At 43.3% G+C, this 17,466-nt stretch overlaps 2 protein-coding genes across 3 annotated transcripts; one reads left to right on the plus strand and one right to left on the minus strand.

Moving 5' to 3' along the window:
• Nucleotides 1–84: 84 nt before the first annotated feature.
• On the plus strand, nt 85–5,600 carry rex1bd (required for excision 1-B domain containing). The gene is made up of 5 exons (XM_085150494.1): nt 85–867; nt 1,698–1,780; nt 1,952–2,156; nt 5,169–5,257; nt 5,459–5,600. Exons 1-5 carry the CDS (start codon nt 865–867, stop codon nt 5,520–5,522), a joined length of 444 nt encoding a protein of 147 aa, XP_085006620.1. The 5' UTR covers nt 85–864; the 3' UTR covers nt 5,523–5,600.
• crlf1b (cytokine receptor-like factor 1b) lies at nt 2,752–17,462 on the minus strand. 2 transcript variants are annotated; one of them, XM_085150488.1, is made up of 8 exons: nt 15,857–17,462; nt 13,163–13,441; nt 11,984–12,113; nt 11,660–11,832; nt 9,365–9,522; nt 8,344–8,512; nt 7,086–7,267; nt 2,752–6,328 (listed from the first exon to the last, which is right to left on the minus strand). In XM_085150488.1, exons 1-8 carry the CDS (start codon nt 16,164–16,166, stop codon nt 6,305–6,307), a joined length of 1,425 nt encoding a protein of 474 aa, XP_085006614.1. In that variant the 5' UTR covers nt 16,167–17,462; the 3' UTR covers nt 2,752–6,304. The 2 variants fall into 2 exon arrangements, with proteins under 2 accessions (XP_085006614.1, XP_085006613.1); XM_085150487.1 differs by having other exon boundaries at nt 2,752–7,267.
• Nucleotides 17,463–17,466: the final 4 nt, after the last annotated feature.

Below are 17,466 nucleotides of genomic sequence, written 5' to 3' on the forward strand. Positions count from 1 at the left end.
TGAAAAAAACATTGCCAGCTTCAGGTAATAACTGCTTATGCCACCACCATGTTGTTTTGGTTCTTCTGTGACCTCCTGGGTGAATTTTGGTGGGCTGGTCACTCCTGGGAAGGTTCAGCACTGTCTGCAGTTTATCCATGTGTGAATAATGGATCTCACTGTGGTTCATTGGAGTCCCAGAGCCTCAGAAATGTCTCTGTAATCCTTTCCAGACTGATAGGTGTCAGTGACTTTGTTTCTCAGCTGTTTGTTTAGATCTTTTAGCCTGCTTCACGTTGTTAGACAGCTTCTATTTAGCGATTTCTTGATTCAGCAGGTCTGACAATAATCAGGCCTTGGTGTGACAGTGCAATTAAACTTCGTTTTCCAAAAACGTAGTTAATTACAGTTAATTTAGAAAGGGGCAATTACTTTTTTACTGTATATATCAGGTTGACACCGAATGTTTATAAGATGGCGAAGTTCTATAATTCCAACGAAATTACAGTACAGTGCAAACTTACTAAATTTTGTAAAGAAATTGTATCTGCGTTTGGACACGTGCAATTAGTTGTTTTATCTATTTATTTCTTTTGTTTGTTTTCTTTCTGGTGTGTAATTGACCTCCTGCTTTGTTTATGTGCGTCTTCACTTTTATGTGAGGAGGGGTTCAATAAAAAGAAAGAAAGAAAGTCTCTTTTTTTGTGCAACCGACGAGGTCAAGTGCTTTTACTTTGGAAATCAGCCATTTACAACCGCATGTTCTTCATTTCCGGGTCAGGTTGCTGATTCACATACAGGAGGAAAGCGGCGTGTTGGGCTTATAAAGTGTAAACATGGTGCCATTATAAAAAGTGGAGAGTCATCCCGGGTGTGTTTACAGCCATGGTGAGTTTCGTATTTCACAGTTTAACTTCGCAAAAGCCCAACTTTAAAGCTAACACATGTGCTAAGCTAACCAAGCTAATGGTAATTCGGGAACCTCCAGCTAGTGATGTTGAAGCATTCACGCTGCTGTCTGAGTCAGTGAAGCAGGACTTTCTCTGTTTAGTTCGCTCCGGTAGAAACCGTTAACAGACAAAAAAAACAGCAACATGACTTCATTCAAAACTGGGTCAGTAATCTTGATTTTTTTTTTTATGTTACATATTAATGAATATTTAAAACAGCCAAGATATTAGTTAAAATTCAAGCTTTCCATCGGTGTTTGTGAGAAAAACTAAACTTTTATTATTTGGTATTTATACCATGTTGAGTGGTCACGATTTAATATGTTAGTTACACGAATGTTACCCCTATGAGCAAGCACTTGGTGACAGTGGGAAGGAGAGAACCCCTTTTAACAGGAAGAAACCTCCGGCAGAACCAGGCTCAGGAAGGGGCGGCTATCTGCCATGACCGGACAGGACAGAAGACAAGTTATAGAAGAGAGCCAGACATTAATAATACATAATGAGTCAATGCAAAGACGTGTATAAATACACAGTAAGTGAAGAAGAAACACTCAGTGCATCATGGGAATCCTCCAGCAGGCTACACCTATTGCTGCATAACTACGGAAGGATTCTGGGTCACCTGATATGTTGCAATGAGAAAGTGTAGCTTCAGATTTGTAATCCAGTCTGAGTTCAGTGTGATTAAAAATACATCCAGTGAGTCTCCTGCGACCTGATGTTTTAATATATTTTCCTTTTTGGTGACCTGTCTCGTTTCTCCAGGTGCCTTCAGACTTTAAAGCCCTGATCCAGAGATTTTATCATCTTCAGTCCGAGCGGGTTGAAACCTACCGGCTCTTTGAAGAGTACGTTTGAATCTCGTGATAATGCTGTTAAACACACACAGTCCTGTCTCCAGTGATTACATCATGTACACAAACAAGAGGAATCTGTATTAAATGACTAATTGCGTCCCCCCCCCTCTCCCCCCCCCCCCCCCCCTGTTGTTTTTGTGATGGCTGCTGAATGTTTTCCAGGGGACACGAGGCCTACTTGAGGACAGGGCCCCATTATGACTTTGACCACTACAGGCAGCTGGTCCATGAGATAACGCAGGCGTTCTGCGGTATCTCTAAGGAAGTGCTGGAGATCAAGGGCAGGCTGCACGACGAGTTTGACAGACCAGACCTCTCCGAGCACATTGAGAAATTGCAGAACAAAGAGAAGGAGAAACTTGAAATGGTATGTAAGCACTTTCTGCATGGCTCACTTTTTAGACCGAGGCAAAGTTGAGGGGAGTCTAAAATATAATATACGTCTGTGTGGTGATGAGAGATTTCCTGAACGGGCCTTTGGCAAGAAACTATGGATGCCAGTAAACATGATCACAGTAAAGGCAACAAGGCTGTGTTATTCTCTTTGTTAAACATAAATATGTATTTTACTTTAGCAAGCCACCGACAGCATGCCTTATAGTACCTGCTCTGAACACAAAGACACACACGTTGTTCGCACTCGTTCAGAACATCTAAAATGGTTTGTGCTAGAAAAAACTATAAATATATAGATTAAAGAAGATTATAAATGACTGACCAGAAAAGTTGAGCAGTTGTCAAAGAAGAATTTGTGTTGTTTAATAATGTGGTGTTAAACCGTACCTGACAGATAATGTTTCAGAACTTTTCCAAAACTGGATGCAATTCTACTGATTCACCACAAGGAGGCAGAGTTTTTGCTTTAAACGAAAATTATTTCTTAATCGTTCTTCAGCTGAAAGCAGATTTCCCCACCATCATTGTTGAGTGTCAGAAATCATTTGTAGGGCAGCAGTTTGTTATAAATCCTCCAGTTTACATCACAGATGGATTAAAGCTGTGAGAAAAGCTTCTGGAGGGATATGTTTGAGATTTCATATTTGAGACCTGGATCTTTTGAGGTTGATTTATCATCATTTTTCCCCCCTGTCCACCTCTCACACACATACACTCTCTATGCTAAGAGTTGATTTGAAAAGGAGGAATGATCGGGTCACTGGTGTTTCTCAAGACTTGCTGTGAAGATGCGGAGATGGTCACCACACGGTGGTGCCAGCAGTCGGCCAGTGGATGCATATTTCCATCACCGTCAAAACTGGAGGACACACTTTTTCGACTTACTTTGTATTAAAATTGTATTAAAAGTAAACAGAATCATATGCTAGGAGTTAAATTGCTTCAAAAAGGCACAGCACCACAAACACAAGTCTAGTTTGCTGGGATGAAATCCAGCAGTGAGCTGTCATCCGTCAGCCTCCACCGGTCATTCAAAGTGACCAGCCTGTAAGCTTTAGTATCACTTTAAATCAACACACCGTTCAAAGATATATGTGGTGATTTTTTTCTTTTTTAGTGTGAAGGGGAAAATTAGCTACAGAAACCAAAAACTTTTCTTTAAAGCAGAATGGAAACATGATAACTGCACAAGCAAGTCCTTCATCCCGAGGTAAAATGCCCAGCACAAAAACCCCATAATAATGTTACCATAGTGATTTAAGTTAGGGGAGTGGCCGCTTTGATTGACAGCTGTGCAGATGCAGCCTGCTGTAGCTGGAAGCTTCACCTCCACCAGTTTGAGCTACTATAATGAACCTCTTGACCTTTTTAAAATCTTTATTATTATTAAAAATGTTGATGTCTATCTAGGCTGGATGTTTGGTTATTAAATGATTGTTTTGTTATACCACTATTCAATTCAATTCAATTCAATTTTATTTATATAGCGCCAAATCACAACAAATGTCGCCTCAAGGCGCTTCATAGATACAGAGAAAAGCCCAACAATCATATGACCCCCTATGAGCAAGCACTTTGGCGACAGTGGGAAGGAAAAACTCCCTTTTAACAGGAAGAAACCTCCGGCAGAACCAGGCTCAGGGAGGGGCGGCCATCTGCTGCGACCGGTTGGGGTGAGAGAAGGAAGACAGGATGTGGAAGAGAGACAGAGATTAATAACAGATACGATTCAATACAGAGAGGTCTGTTAATACATAGTGAGTGAGAAAGGTGACTGGAAAGGAAAAACTCAATGCATCATGGGAATCCCCCGGCAGCCTACATCTATTGCAGCATAACTAAGGGAGGATTCAGGGTCACCTGGTCCAGCCCTAACTATATGCTTTAGCAAAAAGGAAGGTTTTAAGCCTAATCTTAAAAGTAGAGATAGTGTCTGTCTCCTGAATCCAAACTGGAAGCTGGTTCCACAGAAGAGGGGCCTGAAAACTGAAGGCTCTCCCTCCCATTCTACTTTTAAATACTCTAGGAACAACAAGTAGGCCTGCAGAGCGAGAGCGAAGTGCTCTAATAGGGTGATATGGTACTACAAGGTCATTAAGATAAGATGGGGCCTGATTATTTAAGACCTTGTATGTGAGGAGCAGGATTTTGAATTCAATTCTGGATTTAACAGGAAGCCAATGAAGGGAAGCCAAAACAGGAGAAATATGCTCTCTCTTTCTAGTCCCTGTCAGTACTCTTGCTGCAGCATTTTGGATTAACTGAAGGCTTTTCAGTGAGTTTTTTGGACATCCTGATAATAATGAATTGCAGTAGTCTAGCCTGGAAGTAATAAATGCATGAACTAGTTTTTCAGCGTCACTCTGAGACAGGATATTTCTAATTTTAGAGATGTTGCGCAAATGGAAGAACGCAGTCTTACATATTGAACTATGAATCAAAAGAACTGTGCTTCCTTACCAGCTTACAGCAAAATAAATACCATGATGTGACCTATAACGAAGGAGAGAAGGCTAACTTAATTTTGAATGACACCATACTTAAAATCACTTGCAGAATAATTTCTCTCCTTTCCTGTGTAATACCTGAAGTCATGCACTATTAAAGTTATTTAATCACTATAGATCTGTGTTTCCTTATTCTAGTGTGCCTACCTGCAGGTATTTGTAGATAAATATAATTTTACTGTCATTTCAAATATGAAACATTGAAGTTTCTTTTAATTACAGGCAGTATTACAGAGTGTTGGACAAGTTTGACCACCTCAGTGCTTCCCACATTTTCACAGACTTCGGTACATCTGGTGTTCAGAGATGCTGCTTTGTCCTTTTGTATAAAGGTTTACATTCCTCTATAATTCAGCTCCCTTTCTTCCAGTAATGTTATAAAGCTCCCATTATCTCTGGGTTAATCATCCGCCTTTCCTCCATCCTCTGCTGATGAGTGGTTTGCATAAATCTTATCTGATGTGCCCTCTCAACAGACGGCTAAGCTGCAGCTGGCCAAGCAGCAGGCCCAGGATCAGCCGGAGGACCAGAGCTGTCAAGAACAGATTCAGGAAATCAAGCATAAGTAAGAGCTGCCATTACAGCCCCTCGGTTTACTGCGCTCGCTTCCCATCAGCTCGCTGCTGAGAGGCTCAGTTCTTCTTCTAATTGATCCGATAATTTTTGTAACTGTTCCATATCAAACCAGCACAAATAAAAGTGTGTGTGTGTGTGTGTGTGTGTGTGTGTGTGTGTGTGTGTGTGTGTGTGTTGCTTCGTTGCCCAGGATCATCCAGAACAAAGAGGCTCTGAGTGAGATCATGCAGGACTTCAAGTATGACTCAGAGTAGTGCGACTGACAGCTCGCTCCCAGGAGGTAGCCTCTGTCTCGGACACTATGAGCTGCACTTATCGATCCCCTCCCCCTCCACCCGGCTCCACCCAGCTCGCCGCTGCAGTCTTATTCCTCTGGGAGGGCCTTTAACATCCATCCTGCGTGAGTGTTTGTCTGCAGGCATGCGTTTGTGTTACTTCAGGGCTCAAAGAAAGAACTCTGCTGGCGCTGTAATGAAATGTGTATATAAAAGATTCAGAAGGTGTGATCGGTTTGGAGATGCTCTCTTTGTTTGGATAGTATTTTTAAATAAAGACACTTTACAAGACAAGTTTTGCTCTTAACTAATAACCAGCCGGTGTTTGTACACTTTACATCACACACAGTAAAAATAGATTAAATATTCACTTAAATGTGCAATAAGCTAAACGACATTTGAGCTGATCTGGTGACATGCCGCAAACTTTCACTTCCAGAGACTTGTTTATCTTACATTCTGTTAAACACAAAGCAGTTTAAACTTTTTTCGAGTATAAATTTGCAGTTTTTGAAGGCGTTAATATTTTTTGTTATTGCTAACAGATCTAGCAGACAGACTGAATGAAAGGCTGCTTTGTCTCGGTTATCTCCCACTCGGGCCTTTTAAAATCAAGAGTGTGTGAGCGCACAGCCTCTGCAGCGTCCCGTGGACGGGAGTTGGACCTCTCAACACTGCGGGGACCCTGTGGACCAGTCATCTGTCAAGCTTTCTCGATGTGCGTCTTGAATTAAATGCCACAGTCACGCCGAGTTTCTGTGCTATGAATTATCTTCTTGCAGAATCTGAAAAGACAAAAGCAGATGGTTCTTACTGGGATCATTCCGCTAGGAAAAAAAAAGCCACCTCCACTAATCGTCACATTACTCCGTGTGACTGCCGCTTTTCTCCTCGTTCTTATTCACCGTGTTGCCTCTCGCTGCCTTTCTCTCGAGGTAATCAATGGGAAGCTGTCACACTTTGCGGACAAAGACATTATTCAGACGACAGCTTGTCCCCTATAAAGCACAAAAAAAAAAATCCAGGCACCTCTGAGCTAATCGAGTCAGGCAGACCAAAGGTTTCTTCAAGTTCAAGGACTGAGCGTCAGAGGACGTGAACTCCTCACAGAGACTCACAAACACAGCAGATCTGGAGGCTCTGCGTGCCATTTGGGCCGAGTTATTTCTGTGAAAGGGGAACGCTCGCGCCAAGAGAAAACAAAACACAAAAGGAACACATTACCAAAGGCTGTTAATTACATTTACGTGTTCATTTCTCTTTGTTGTGGCTATCAGATGAAGATGAGAAGTCCACTCATTAAATATGTAATAAAATCAGAGTGCTCGACTGAGAGCGTGTCTACTTTCATGCTTCCACCTCTGGGCCTGTAAAGTCTAAACCGCACATTTTACCCGATCATAAAGTACAGACTGAAACTTCACAGAGCAAGTTCAAGAAAAATCCTTCCCCTTTGTGTTTGCAAAGATGCCGACCATATGATGAAGCAAAGGCAGGGTCAGACATTCAGCTGGGGCTGCGGACACAGCCGAGCTTACCTACCTGCTTGCGCGTTTTCTGCGATTTCTGCAGCCACACCCTCCACTGATCGTACAGTTTCATCGACATGCCGCCGCAGCCGTAGGCGTGCTTGCGGACCCAGCCGAAGAACTGCTTGAGTTCCCGCCGCAGCGTGGAGTTCTGCTCGCCGCTCTTAGGGTCGCACGAGCCGCTCTGCAGCTGCTCTGGGAGGAGACGGGGCGGGGGGAGACAAAGGAAGTGAGAAGGAGCACAGGTGTGACTTTTTAAATATCAGAAGAAGTTATGCATTAAAGAAAACGAAGCATGTTCCTGACCCGACTGCTCTGTTAATATTTGGAATGATTCGTATACGTTTGGAGTTCTTTTCAGGTCTTTAGTAGACAATCAAACGGAGCAGGGTTGAATTGAGACGCTGCCTTCAGAAGGGTTGACTCTCACAGGCAGGAAAACTCGTTCAAAACAGTCGTTGCTGCAGACAAAATCTTCGATTCCTATTTTTTCTCCTCAAAGACATTAAAATATGCTTTCCATCTTTTTGTACCTAATCTGTCTGATTGCGTGATAAAAACGAACAAAGTTACTCTATCGTAGCTCAACACTGCAAAACCGAAAATCCAAACAGAACTTTAGTTTCATTGTGACGCCGTGTGTTTGTGGAAGCGACACTCGGTTTCTGGGAGAGGGCTGTTGTCGTCTGCCACCATCAATTCTTTATTGCAAACAACAGAGCCCCATAACGACTTCCTCCCCCTGAAGTAATGACCACATAACCTATGTAACTCATTATCTGCTCCTCCAGCTCCCAAACCTGCTTCCACTCAGGCTTTATAGGCCCTGTGTGCGCCGCTGACAGACATGCCGCTTTTTAACTTGATCAATGTTTGAAGCCGACGACAAAAATCTATCAAACGTCCCCGCGGCTCTCCACAGTTCCCTCTAATCCTCCGTCTGGAGATCCCTATCAAGGTACGTAGCCTATTGATGTTTGGTTCCTTTTAGGCCACATGCGGTTTGAATCTCCTTGTTCAGGATGTTGGATCGGGAAGGAGGACACATTGTTCTTTTTTTGGCTTTTAATTGGCAATGAAAGGTTGATTATTGGAGAGAACGGAAAGAACGGTCAAGATTTGTGGGCATCACAGACGCTTGGGAAGCATTTAAGGGCCATTTAAGCAAAGAGACAGTCAGGGACAGGAAGGACTTTAGTGACGAATGTTTGCTACATCCAGGCTGATAGCTTTTACTTGGAGACGGCGTCTACTGTATTTCAAGTTCCTACCACTGCTGGGCGTGGAGGCGGCGGTCGGATGGCTCCAGTCGCTCCAAATGCCGGCCTTCCTCGAGCCAAAGATGCCCACTGGGTTGCACCTCACCTGGACAAAATAGACGGTCCCAGGCTGGAGGCCTGCGAGGCGGCACGATGTCAGATTGCCGACATCGTCCACCAACTGATGGAGAGGTCAGAAAGAAACAGAGTTTGTAAGGAGACAGTTTTGACAGCTGGTGGAGGAAAAGCAGAAAGGCCATAAATGCCTCAACGCCGGATATCAGTGTCACTGTTAGGGACAATCCACCGTGAATCCATTTCACCTGCTTTGATCTGAATGAAAATGAGGACTTCTGACCTGAAAGTGCTCAGATCCATTCTGCAACGTGACACTGAGCTTAAACTTAAGGCTAGAGTCATACATGATCAGTCCTGCAGCACATGCTACGAGCCCCGATCTCAAATCCACAGAAGACCTGAGACAAATTCGCCAACTGTACCTGAAAACTGCAGCTGTACCAAGAAGCACGCTGCACACTCCTTCAACAGGAGATAACGATGTGATTTTGGCTCTGCTATTTTCTCCTGACTGTCTCTTATATAAAGTTAATTAATCATTTTTAATTTCACGGTCTCAGCTCTGAACGCCTCCCCACATTATTTTTAGCGTCTGAAACTTCTGTTTGCTCTGCTTTCATCCTGAATCTCCTCTGGATACTGGTGACTTCGTATTCAATAAATATTACTGTGTTTGCTTAATCTTCTCATTCAACAGAGAAACATACAAAGCAGAGAAACAGTAAGGAGCTTTGGTTAGAAAACATCAAAGAGAGTTAAAGGAGGAACATTTTGTGCACTTTTGGATCAAAACCGAGCTTCAACACTTAGAAGCTATAAATCGCTAACGACAGCAAGGAGAAGATTTGTTTTACAGCGAAGCAAGAAGCTTCACTTTCATCATTGCTCACACGTTTCCACAGTAGCTACAGAGAAAGTGTGTGTAGGTGAGTCTGCGGGTTTGTGTGCGGACCACCTTCCAGTCAGCGCTGTCCTCCAGTCGGTAGCGTATCTGATATTTGGCCTGAAACAGGATGTCCTTGAGCTCGGGGGGGATGGCCCAGCGGACCGTCAGCTGGTCCTCGAGCTCGCCGACGCGATTGACCTGCACGTTGGCGGGAGGGTCTGTGGTCACTGCACACACAAGGGACATCTATTAAAGGGTTTGCATGCAGCAGCTGTAAAGTCCAACAAGGCAGGGATGACCAGTAAGAGATGAAATGAATGAAACTACTCGGAGGCTGCTTCTTAAATCATTAACACTCTTACGTGCAGCTTTAGAGTATTTACTATATTTGGCCTCATCCTGGGTCTGCTTTACCACACGATCCAAGCAAGAGCTGCAGCTTCACAGGGAATTTCCACGGTACAGATGAACTAAATAAATAGCTGTCATGTGGAAGGAAAAGCAGTGCAAATAAATATTTAATGGGGACCAAATATTATCCAACTTCATATTTATATCTTTGAACTCCATTACAGCAAGCTTGTGTTCATACTAATTGTAATTTATCTGATACCAGGACCTGGTGCAGCCTTCTTCCGATTGGCTGCCTGTCAGAAACAGCAGGTTTCAACATAATTTGCCTTTATTTTTTCTGTAGTAATAACCCCAAATGAAAGAAGCCATTCTTGCACTGGAGAAAACAACAGCTTACGACCACAGCTTAATAAAATGACTGTGATGGTGTGCAAGATATAGTCTGATCAAACTGGCATTTACAAGAAAAATTGTCAGGTTCATTTTTATTTCCAAATCACACCAGTTGCCTCAAGACAATCAGATGAACCCCTGTGAGCAAAGACTTGGAGACAGTGGGAAGGAAAAACTGCCTTTTAGCAGGAAGAAACCTCCGGCAGAACCAGGCTCAGGGAGGGGCAACCATCGAGAGACTGATTGGGTTGAGAGGAAAAATACTAGACAAACCCACACTGTGGAAGAGACGGAGATTACTAATAGGTTTTTTTTTTTTAAACTAACGGTGTATAGATGCCGCTTTCAATTTAATCAGAGAAAATCATACCAAAAATAATCGCCTAAATTTGCTGCTACAAACAGAAATTCCCATCGGAGATCCGAGAAATTTAGAAATTCCTCCACATTATAAATGTGGTTTCTGCAGGACGGTGATCTTTTGCAGCTTTGCTTTCAAACAGGAAAATAACCAGAACACAACCAGCTGGTGACCAGTCGAGTGGACTCCCTACTTCAAAGAGTCGTGCTCATTATTCATTCACTGTGACGTGTTGGCATCTGTCTCCAGTTAGAAGTTACACAGCACTTATCTGCAAACCTGCACACGTCTGTCAGAAAGAAGACAACCTGCAACTGGTTGCTGCAACCTCAGATTTTTACTAATCACAGGTAGGTTTCCATGTTTTGTTTTGTTTTTTTTACTGTAGTGCGAATGACTCATTGTGTACCCTGGTATGATTTTTTGGACCATCTGATTACAAAAATGTGTGTGATTAGGACCATTTCAAAGTGATACCACGTTATAGGAAGACTACTTGCTGTCATGTTCAGAGGTTCCTAATTTATCATTTTAATAGTTAGATGCTATTAAAATGCTAAATTAAAAACCTGGTGCTGTTCATTTAGTGTGTGCGCTTCAGTTTAGGTCAGTCTGTAGTTCCTGCTAGAGCACGTCGTCCCCTGAGTCAGTCAGAAATAAAACAAAGTTGCTCGAGTGCTTTGAAGGGGAGGAAGATGAAGACAAAGAGGATGGCAGCGCGAGAGGGAACACTCGTTAAAATGCTTCCCATTTGTAACCTTCCGCTTGAGACATCGCTCACTGTGTGTCGGCTGACGTGTCTCTTTGTTCGGCTCAAGATGAAGAGGGAAACGGAGCCGGCAGAACTCATTGTTTCTGGTATTCTGGCAGCGCAACGCATCACACACGGCGGCGCTCCTCCTTCGCCTCCAGCCCACTCACAGCCTCCACGCTTTCTGTTCCTCAGCGTCCAATGAGGATTCACAGAGACAAGATGCCGAGTTCCAAAACACAAAGGCTGCTTTATGAAATGCGACAGTTTACCGGAGGCCTGTGCAAGCAGATGAGGGCTACACTAATCACAACGCCACAATTTAAATTCCAGGAACCTGTGAAGCCGTCACATGCGGGGCATCTGCTAAGGTTAACTTTTACAACATGACAGTTTGTCTTAGAGCCACACGCTGGAGCTCTGCAGACAAACGTAAAAGGAGAGGGTGAAGCGTAAAGCTGAGCTGAAACCCTCTGTTTACTTTAGATAGACGTCTCTCACTCACCTACATCGAGGATGTCCAGGGTGGTGATGTCAGAGGTAGCAGAGCCCAGCTGATTGGTTGCTTCCACCCAGATCTCGTACGGAGTGAAGAGGGCGATGTTGCGGGGGATGTAGCAGGAGTAACGCTCGTTTCCCGTGCTGTAATTTTCACACTCCTTCTCTTTGCCGTGCCATCTGGACGCAAGAACAGAGACTGAATCTGGTGTTTGCCGCCACAGAGGCAGACGGTGTTTTTAGGCGTGAGAGTGAACTCTCCAGTCTAGCTGAGGGCGGCGGGATGAGGTAATCACCCGTAAGCTGCGACAGCGGGTCTGGAGGCACTCACCTCAGTTTGTACTTGAGGGTGTATTTGGTCGGGACGTGGGTCTCGCCCTGACCACCCAGGCTCCAGCGGCAGCTCAAGTCCTTCGTGTTTCGGGACCAACAAGTTAGATTGACGGGCTTCTCGGGAGGCACTGGAGACAAAACGGAGCAGAAAACAGAAGAAGAAGAAGACTGGCGTCAACCTATTGCAATAAATAAAATAAAAAACAAACAAACACTAATGTCGCCTTAAAGATACTGCATGAAAAAAAGCACAGACAGACATAAAGATTATAATCAAGAAGGAACGAAGAGTAAGAGAGCATTAATCACACACACAGTCAGTGTGAGCCATCTGATGCTTCATGTGGTTTTAATCAAGGTTTCTTAAAAAAATGAATTTTGTCCAGAAAAAGTTCAGCTGGAAATCATTTAACTTTGAAATCAACTCAACTAATCTTAAAATGTTCAGATCAGAAATCTCTGAGAAAGTTACAGATTTACCACATGAACGTCTAACTTTACTCGAGTACTGACACCTCACTTCCTACCCTTAACTGAAACTTTTCCACAAACATGCGTTTTTAAATGTTTTATATAATTTGGATTTTATGAGTTACATCTCTCAGGATATTCTGACCAAAGTGATAAATTCTTATTTACATATAAGCAAGTTTTTCAAATTCATGTCAGAGTGAATGTTTATTACAACCTGAAACCCTTTGCTTTGTTTTTGGACCATCTCCTAATCTTCCCTCTCAGTATTAAATAGGCTTCGTTCCCAAAAAATCATCTGTTATGGAAAATATATATAGTTTCATAATGTAAATATTGTGTATGTGTATGAGTATAATAATTTCTGCCTTCGTCAGCACATTAATGCAACAATGAGAATTATATTAACCTGTAGTATCACTTTAATAAAAATAACTATGATTAATATGATTCTTATTATAACTTGCACAAATGAAGATTTCTGATTAGGCAGACTGGATAATAACAGCTGAATACTTTGAATTTTGCCGCCTACAGGACGACACAGGAGTTACATCTCCTGGTTCATGTCGCCTGTTAGTGAGTTTATTCTGCAGTGATTGCAGTTCTGCAAAATTAATACTGAGCTAATAAAGCTGATCATGTAATTATGAAGTGTGCTCATTTATAATGTCATCTGCAGAGTCAGTGTTCACCCTCCACTTACTGCCCACGTAAAGGCAGGATCCAGCCAGGACGTGTCCGTTCGCTCCGTGGCACACCAGGTTGTCTCCGGACCGCTGCTGGGATCCACTGAGGCCGTGAAGGGTGACGCCGAGGACGCTGGGGGACACCACACTGTAGGCGCTGTTGGACACGCGCGCTCCGTTCAGCGTCCAGTATAAAGTGCTGGCGTGCACGCCGAGCTCAGGGCTCAGCGTGCACGTGGCCGTTAGACTGGAGCCAATCAGCAGAAAGGGATCCTGGGGGGAGATCACCGCCACATCTGGGTGTTGGAGACACATGGACACAAAACAACCTCTTAAGCCAAAACCAGTATGAAGGCTTCATGTGATAATCAAGTCCTGTCATAATCAAGTTCTCAAAGTCGAATTAGTATTATGCTCTAATTACTGAATGTGACAGAATAAATACCCAGAATCTAAAGTTGTTTAAGATTATCTACAAAACCAGAAGATCCTCACATCCAGGCCTGACCAATAAAATAATATAATACATCATCTATTGACGGTTTTTAGAACAGTCCCTCTCTCTTCCCCCAGCTAGACATGAATGTGGAATAATTTAACCAAAACGTTCCTCGGAGGTGAAAAATCCTGTAAACTTGCTAATGTTCTCTTTCCTAACAGGACTACATTTAGATTTGAGGTTTGTAGCTTCCCCCCAGTCATCGTTTAACCATAATTAACTGCGCTTTCTTCAGCAGCATCCCACATCAGCGCTCGGCGGCTGTTTGTCTGAGTGTTTCTCAAACCGACAGCAGAGCCCGAGGTGAAACCACAGCACTTATAACAAGAAATCATTAAAGGCTAAATTTTTTGGCCAGCCTTGGGAAAACGTGTGTGTACGCGAGTGTGTATTCATGTCTTTGTGGGGACCAAAAATGGGAAGTTTGCTATACTTGCGGGGAGCAAAATCCCGGTCCCCACGAGTTTGAAGGGTTTTGAGACTCAAAATGTGGTTTTGGTGACGGGGTTACAATTGGGTTACGGTTAGGATTAGGGTAAGGGTTAGGGTTAGGCATTAATTTTCCATGGTTAGGGTAAGCATTATGTCAATGAGATGTCCCCACAAGATATGAACAACCGACGTGTGTGTGTGTGTGTGTGTGTACGTGTGCGCGCGCGCGCGCGCGCGCGCGTGTGGGAAGCAGCAGCCTCTCGGCACATATTTATGACCCAGTAATGAAGCGGATTTATGGAGCCCCGCTAGGATCAGTCAGAGAGGTCACCCCGGTTTACTGGTGAAACCCTTGAATGCTTTTCCATACCGCGACCGTCTGAGGCGTGAGGTTTCCCCCTGTGATTGATGCCCATGAGAAGCCCTCATCTCTGTGTTTAAATGGCACCACCGGGCTCCTTATTCACAGATATTTGAGTTAATGTGTAGAGTTTTATGAGCCGTGCTGCAGGTGGGCGGCGGATAAGCTTTCTAACATATGTTTCACTTCAGTGTTTTAATCTGTAATGTAAAGAGAAAATGTTTGAGGAAGAGCACAGCAGTTCTCATCCTCGGCCCTCGGTGAGAGGGAATTAAACACAGTGCTAATTACGAGCGCAGTAAACAATATATCTGTGATAATATGAAAAATGAATACTGTTCTAACTGCACACCTCAGCTCACGGACATACAACATTAATCCACACAGCACCAGTCTCTTTGGCGAGCTCTCTAATCTTTCTTCAGGAACAGTTCTCCTGCTTTGTTGAGGGACACTCCGAGGATCTGAACCAAACATGTCAAATTTGGATTCAGACCTCTGGCCACTGGTTTCCAGTCCAGTTCTTGGTTAACCTGGAACACCTCAGCCTTTCTTCCCCGTTTCTCTTGCTTCTTAGCTAACCTTCCACTGAGACCATTTCTGATGAGGCTTGGTGAAAGCCATGCTGGTGCGAAAGCAGTTTATTCCGTCAGACTGTGCTATTTTGGTGTTTTTTTAACTACCGGAATGGGAACTAATGATGTGTTTTTGCAGCTAGTGACAAAAAGCCTAAAGACATCAGTTAAAACTAGTTATTTGCCAAGTTTTCTGTTATATGTAGGAACAACACCACATAGTTCATCCCTTGGGTTAAATGCCTTTTCATGCTCACATGATTCAGTGGTCAGTGTTAACAAACAAACAAATCCCATTCCTCTGAAAATGGTCAGGTCTGACGACAGGACCGAACATGAGCGAAAAGGCAGCCAATCTCCAAAGAAACACTTTCAAAGACCTTCAGAAAGTTGGAGAACTGTTGCTCAAGAGCACTCGAGGAATGTCTGGCTTCTTGGAGGCAAAATATAAAAATATTTTAAAGGGAAATTAGGAGTGGCTCAAGACTTTTGCACAGTGCTGTATACAGTTATCTGGCATCAGTTTTGCCGTAAAGCAAGTACAAAGTCATAGGTAAGATTTCCTCTATGATCTTCTTCTTATTACCTCACTGATTGTCAGGTATCAGACACAGACACATTTACTGCATTAATACATTTTAAATAACGTTATTTTGCAGATAGTTCGGAGTTACCAAAGTTTAATCCTTATAAATAAGAATTTTTACAGGTGAGGAACAAACTTGTTCACGCAGTTGAACATGAACTTGTTCTCTTGCTTCGAGCGCTGCTCTGCACTCTCCTTTAGACAGGATCGAGGTGACGTAGCTTTACCTGAAGTTACCGAAAGTTCGGTGTTACTCACGCGTCGTGGAGAACAACACGCGTGGAACCAGGAGGATCACCAACACGATGGGAATCATGCTTCTCTCTGCTGCTGTCCGCTCGCAGCTCCAGGAGCTGAAGCTGGAGGAAGAACTGCGCAGCTGCACTCCGTCAGAGAGGATCCCTCCTCTGACTGCAGCCCTCACGCCCCGCCCCCCACAGACACACACACACACACACACACACACACACTTGCACACTTTCACTGCTGCCACCCTTCCTATGCAGAGAGATGCTTCAGGTGAGGCGGTGACAACTGTCAGGTTTGAAAATCTCACCTTTCCTGACATCACCACGCCTATTACAATACGTCATTTCCTGTCAGTGTTAGGCGAGGCTTTATCCTCACCAGTTAGTGATGGAAGTTAAAGTCATGTGATACTAAATGATTTAAAAAAAAAAAGAAAAAGAAATATTCTTATGTAAAGAAACGAAACCAGTCATCAGTCCAAGTATCGAGCTCCCTGTTCTCTCACAGCATATTTTTTTAACACAATCCCACTGAATGCAAAAGCTGTGGGGTTTGTTTTGTTTTTACATCTGTAAAACAACTTATTTTAAGTTATTACAGTTTATTAGCTCTAATGCAGGAGAGCAGGTAATACTGTATTTTGTGTTTTTTAATAATATTTGGGCTGCAGTCTTTCATCACATGGATGTAATGCTCTCACCTCTGAGTGAATCTGTTCTATCCTGAAGAGTGGGAGGCATACAGTTGTAAACTCGCTTAATCCAGATGTTATTTCACAAAACACATTTTAAAACATCTGCACCAAAGATATTTTTACCGATGTAAAAATGGATTTAAAACATCGCCCCTGCATTCACACAGAATCGGCACTAATGAGATGACGGGAAGAACAATGCAGAATAAAAAGTGCATCACGTGTTCTTCCAAACACAAGAGGAAAAACTGTAAAAGCTCATCTGCAGGTGAGGCTCTGCTTAAGTTTTTACACAGAAAATGGAGTGCTGCTCAGGTCGATGTCCTCAAGATCACAGCATCAGCATTAGAGGGTTATTAAGAATAAAAAATGACACTCGCCCACAGATATCCACCCAAAGCAGAAACGAGTAATGGACAGTCAGAGACAGAGGAGGAGCCAAAACACTGTTTCATTAAGAGCTTTCACACAGTTTGCTCAGACACTCTCAGATACTGTCAGTATGGATATGGATCCATCATATGGATACTCTCAGGTACAAATGCTCACAAATACTCTCAGTTATATGTTATATTATATTGTATTATATTATACTATGTTACATTATGTTATGTTATAGTACGTTACATTATGTTATATTATTTTATGTTATGTTGTGTTATGTTATGCTACATATACTCTATAACTCTATAACTAGCATCGGTTAAACTTTTTCATGATCCCCTTTTTTCAGGTAACCCAGCAGTAAACCGTTCTTCTAACAGGCGTGACCGTGAGTTGCGTGTTGTGTCTCTGTGAGGTCTCAGGTGTGGGTCAGGTCCTCCTCTCCGCTGCTCGTTTATGCACTGCAGCAAAGGCTGCTCTGCGGATCGAGTAGGCTGTTTGAGGGGGGCCGGCGCGTGCGTGATGATGATGATGATGATGC

This window comes from Neolamprologus multifasciatus, chromosome 23 (assembly GCF_963576455.1).
Source record: "Neolamprologus multifasciatus chromosome 23, fNeoMul1.2, whole genome shotgun sequence".
Taxonomy (NCBI): Eukaryota; Metazoa; Chordata; class Actinopteri; order Cichliformes; family Cichlidae; genus Neolamprologus; species Neolamprologus multifasciatus.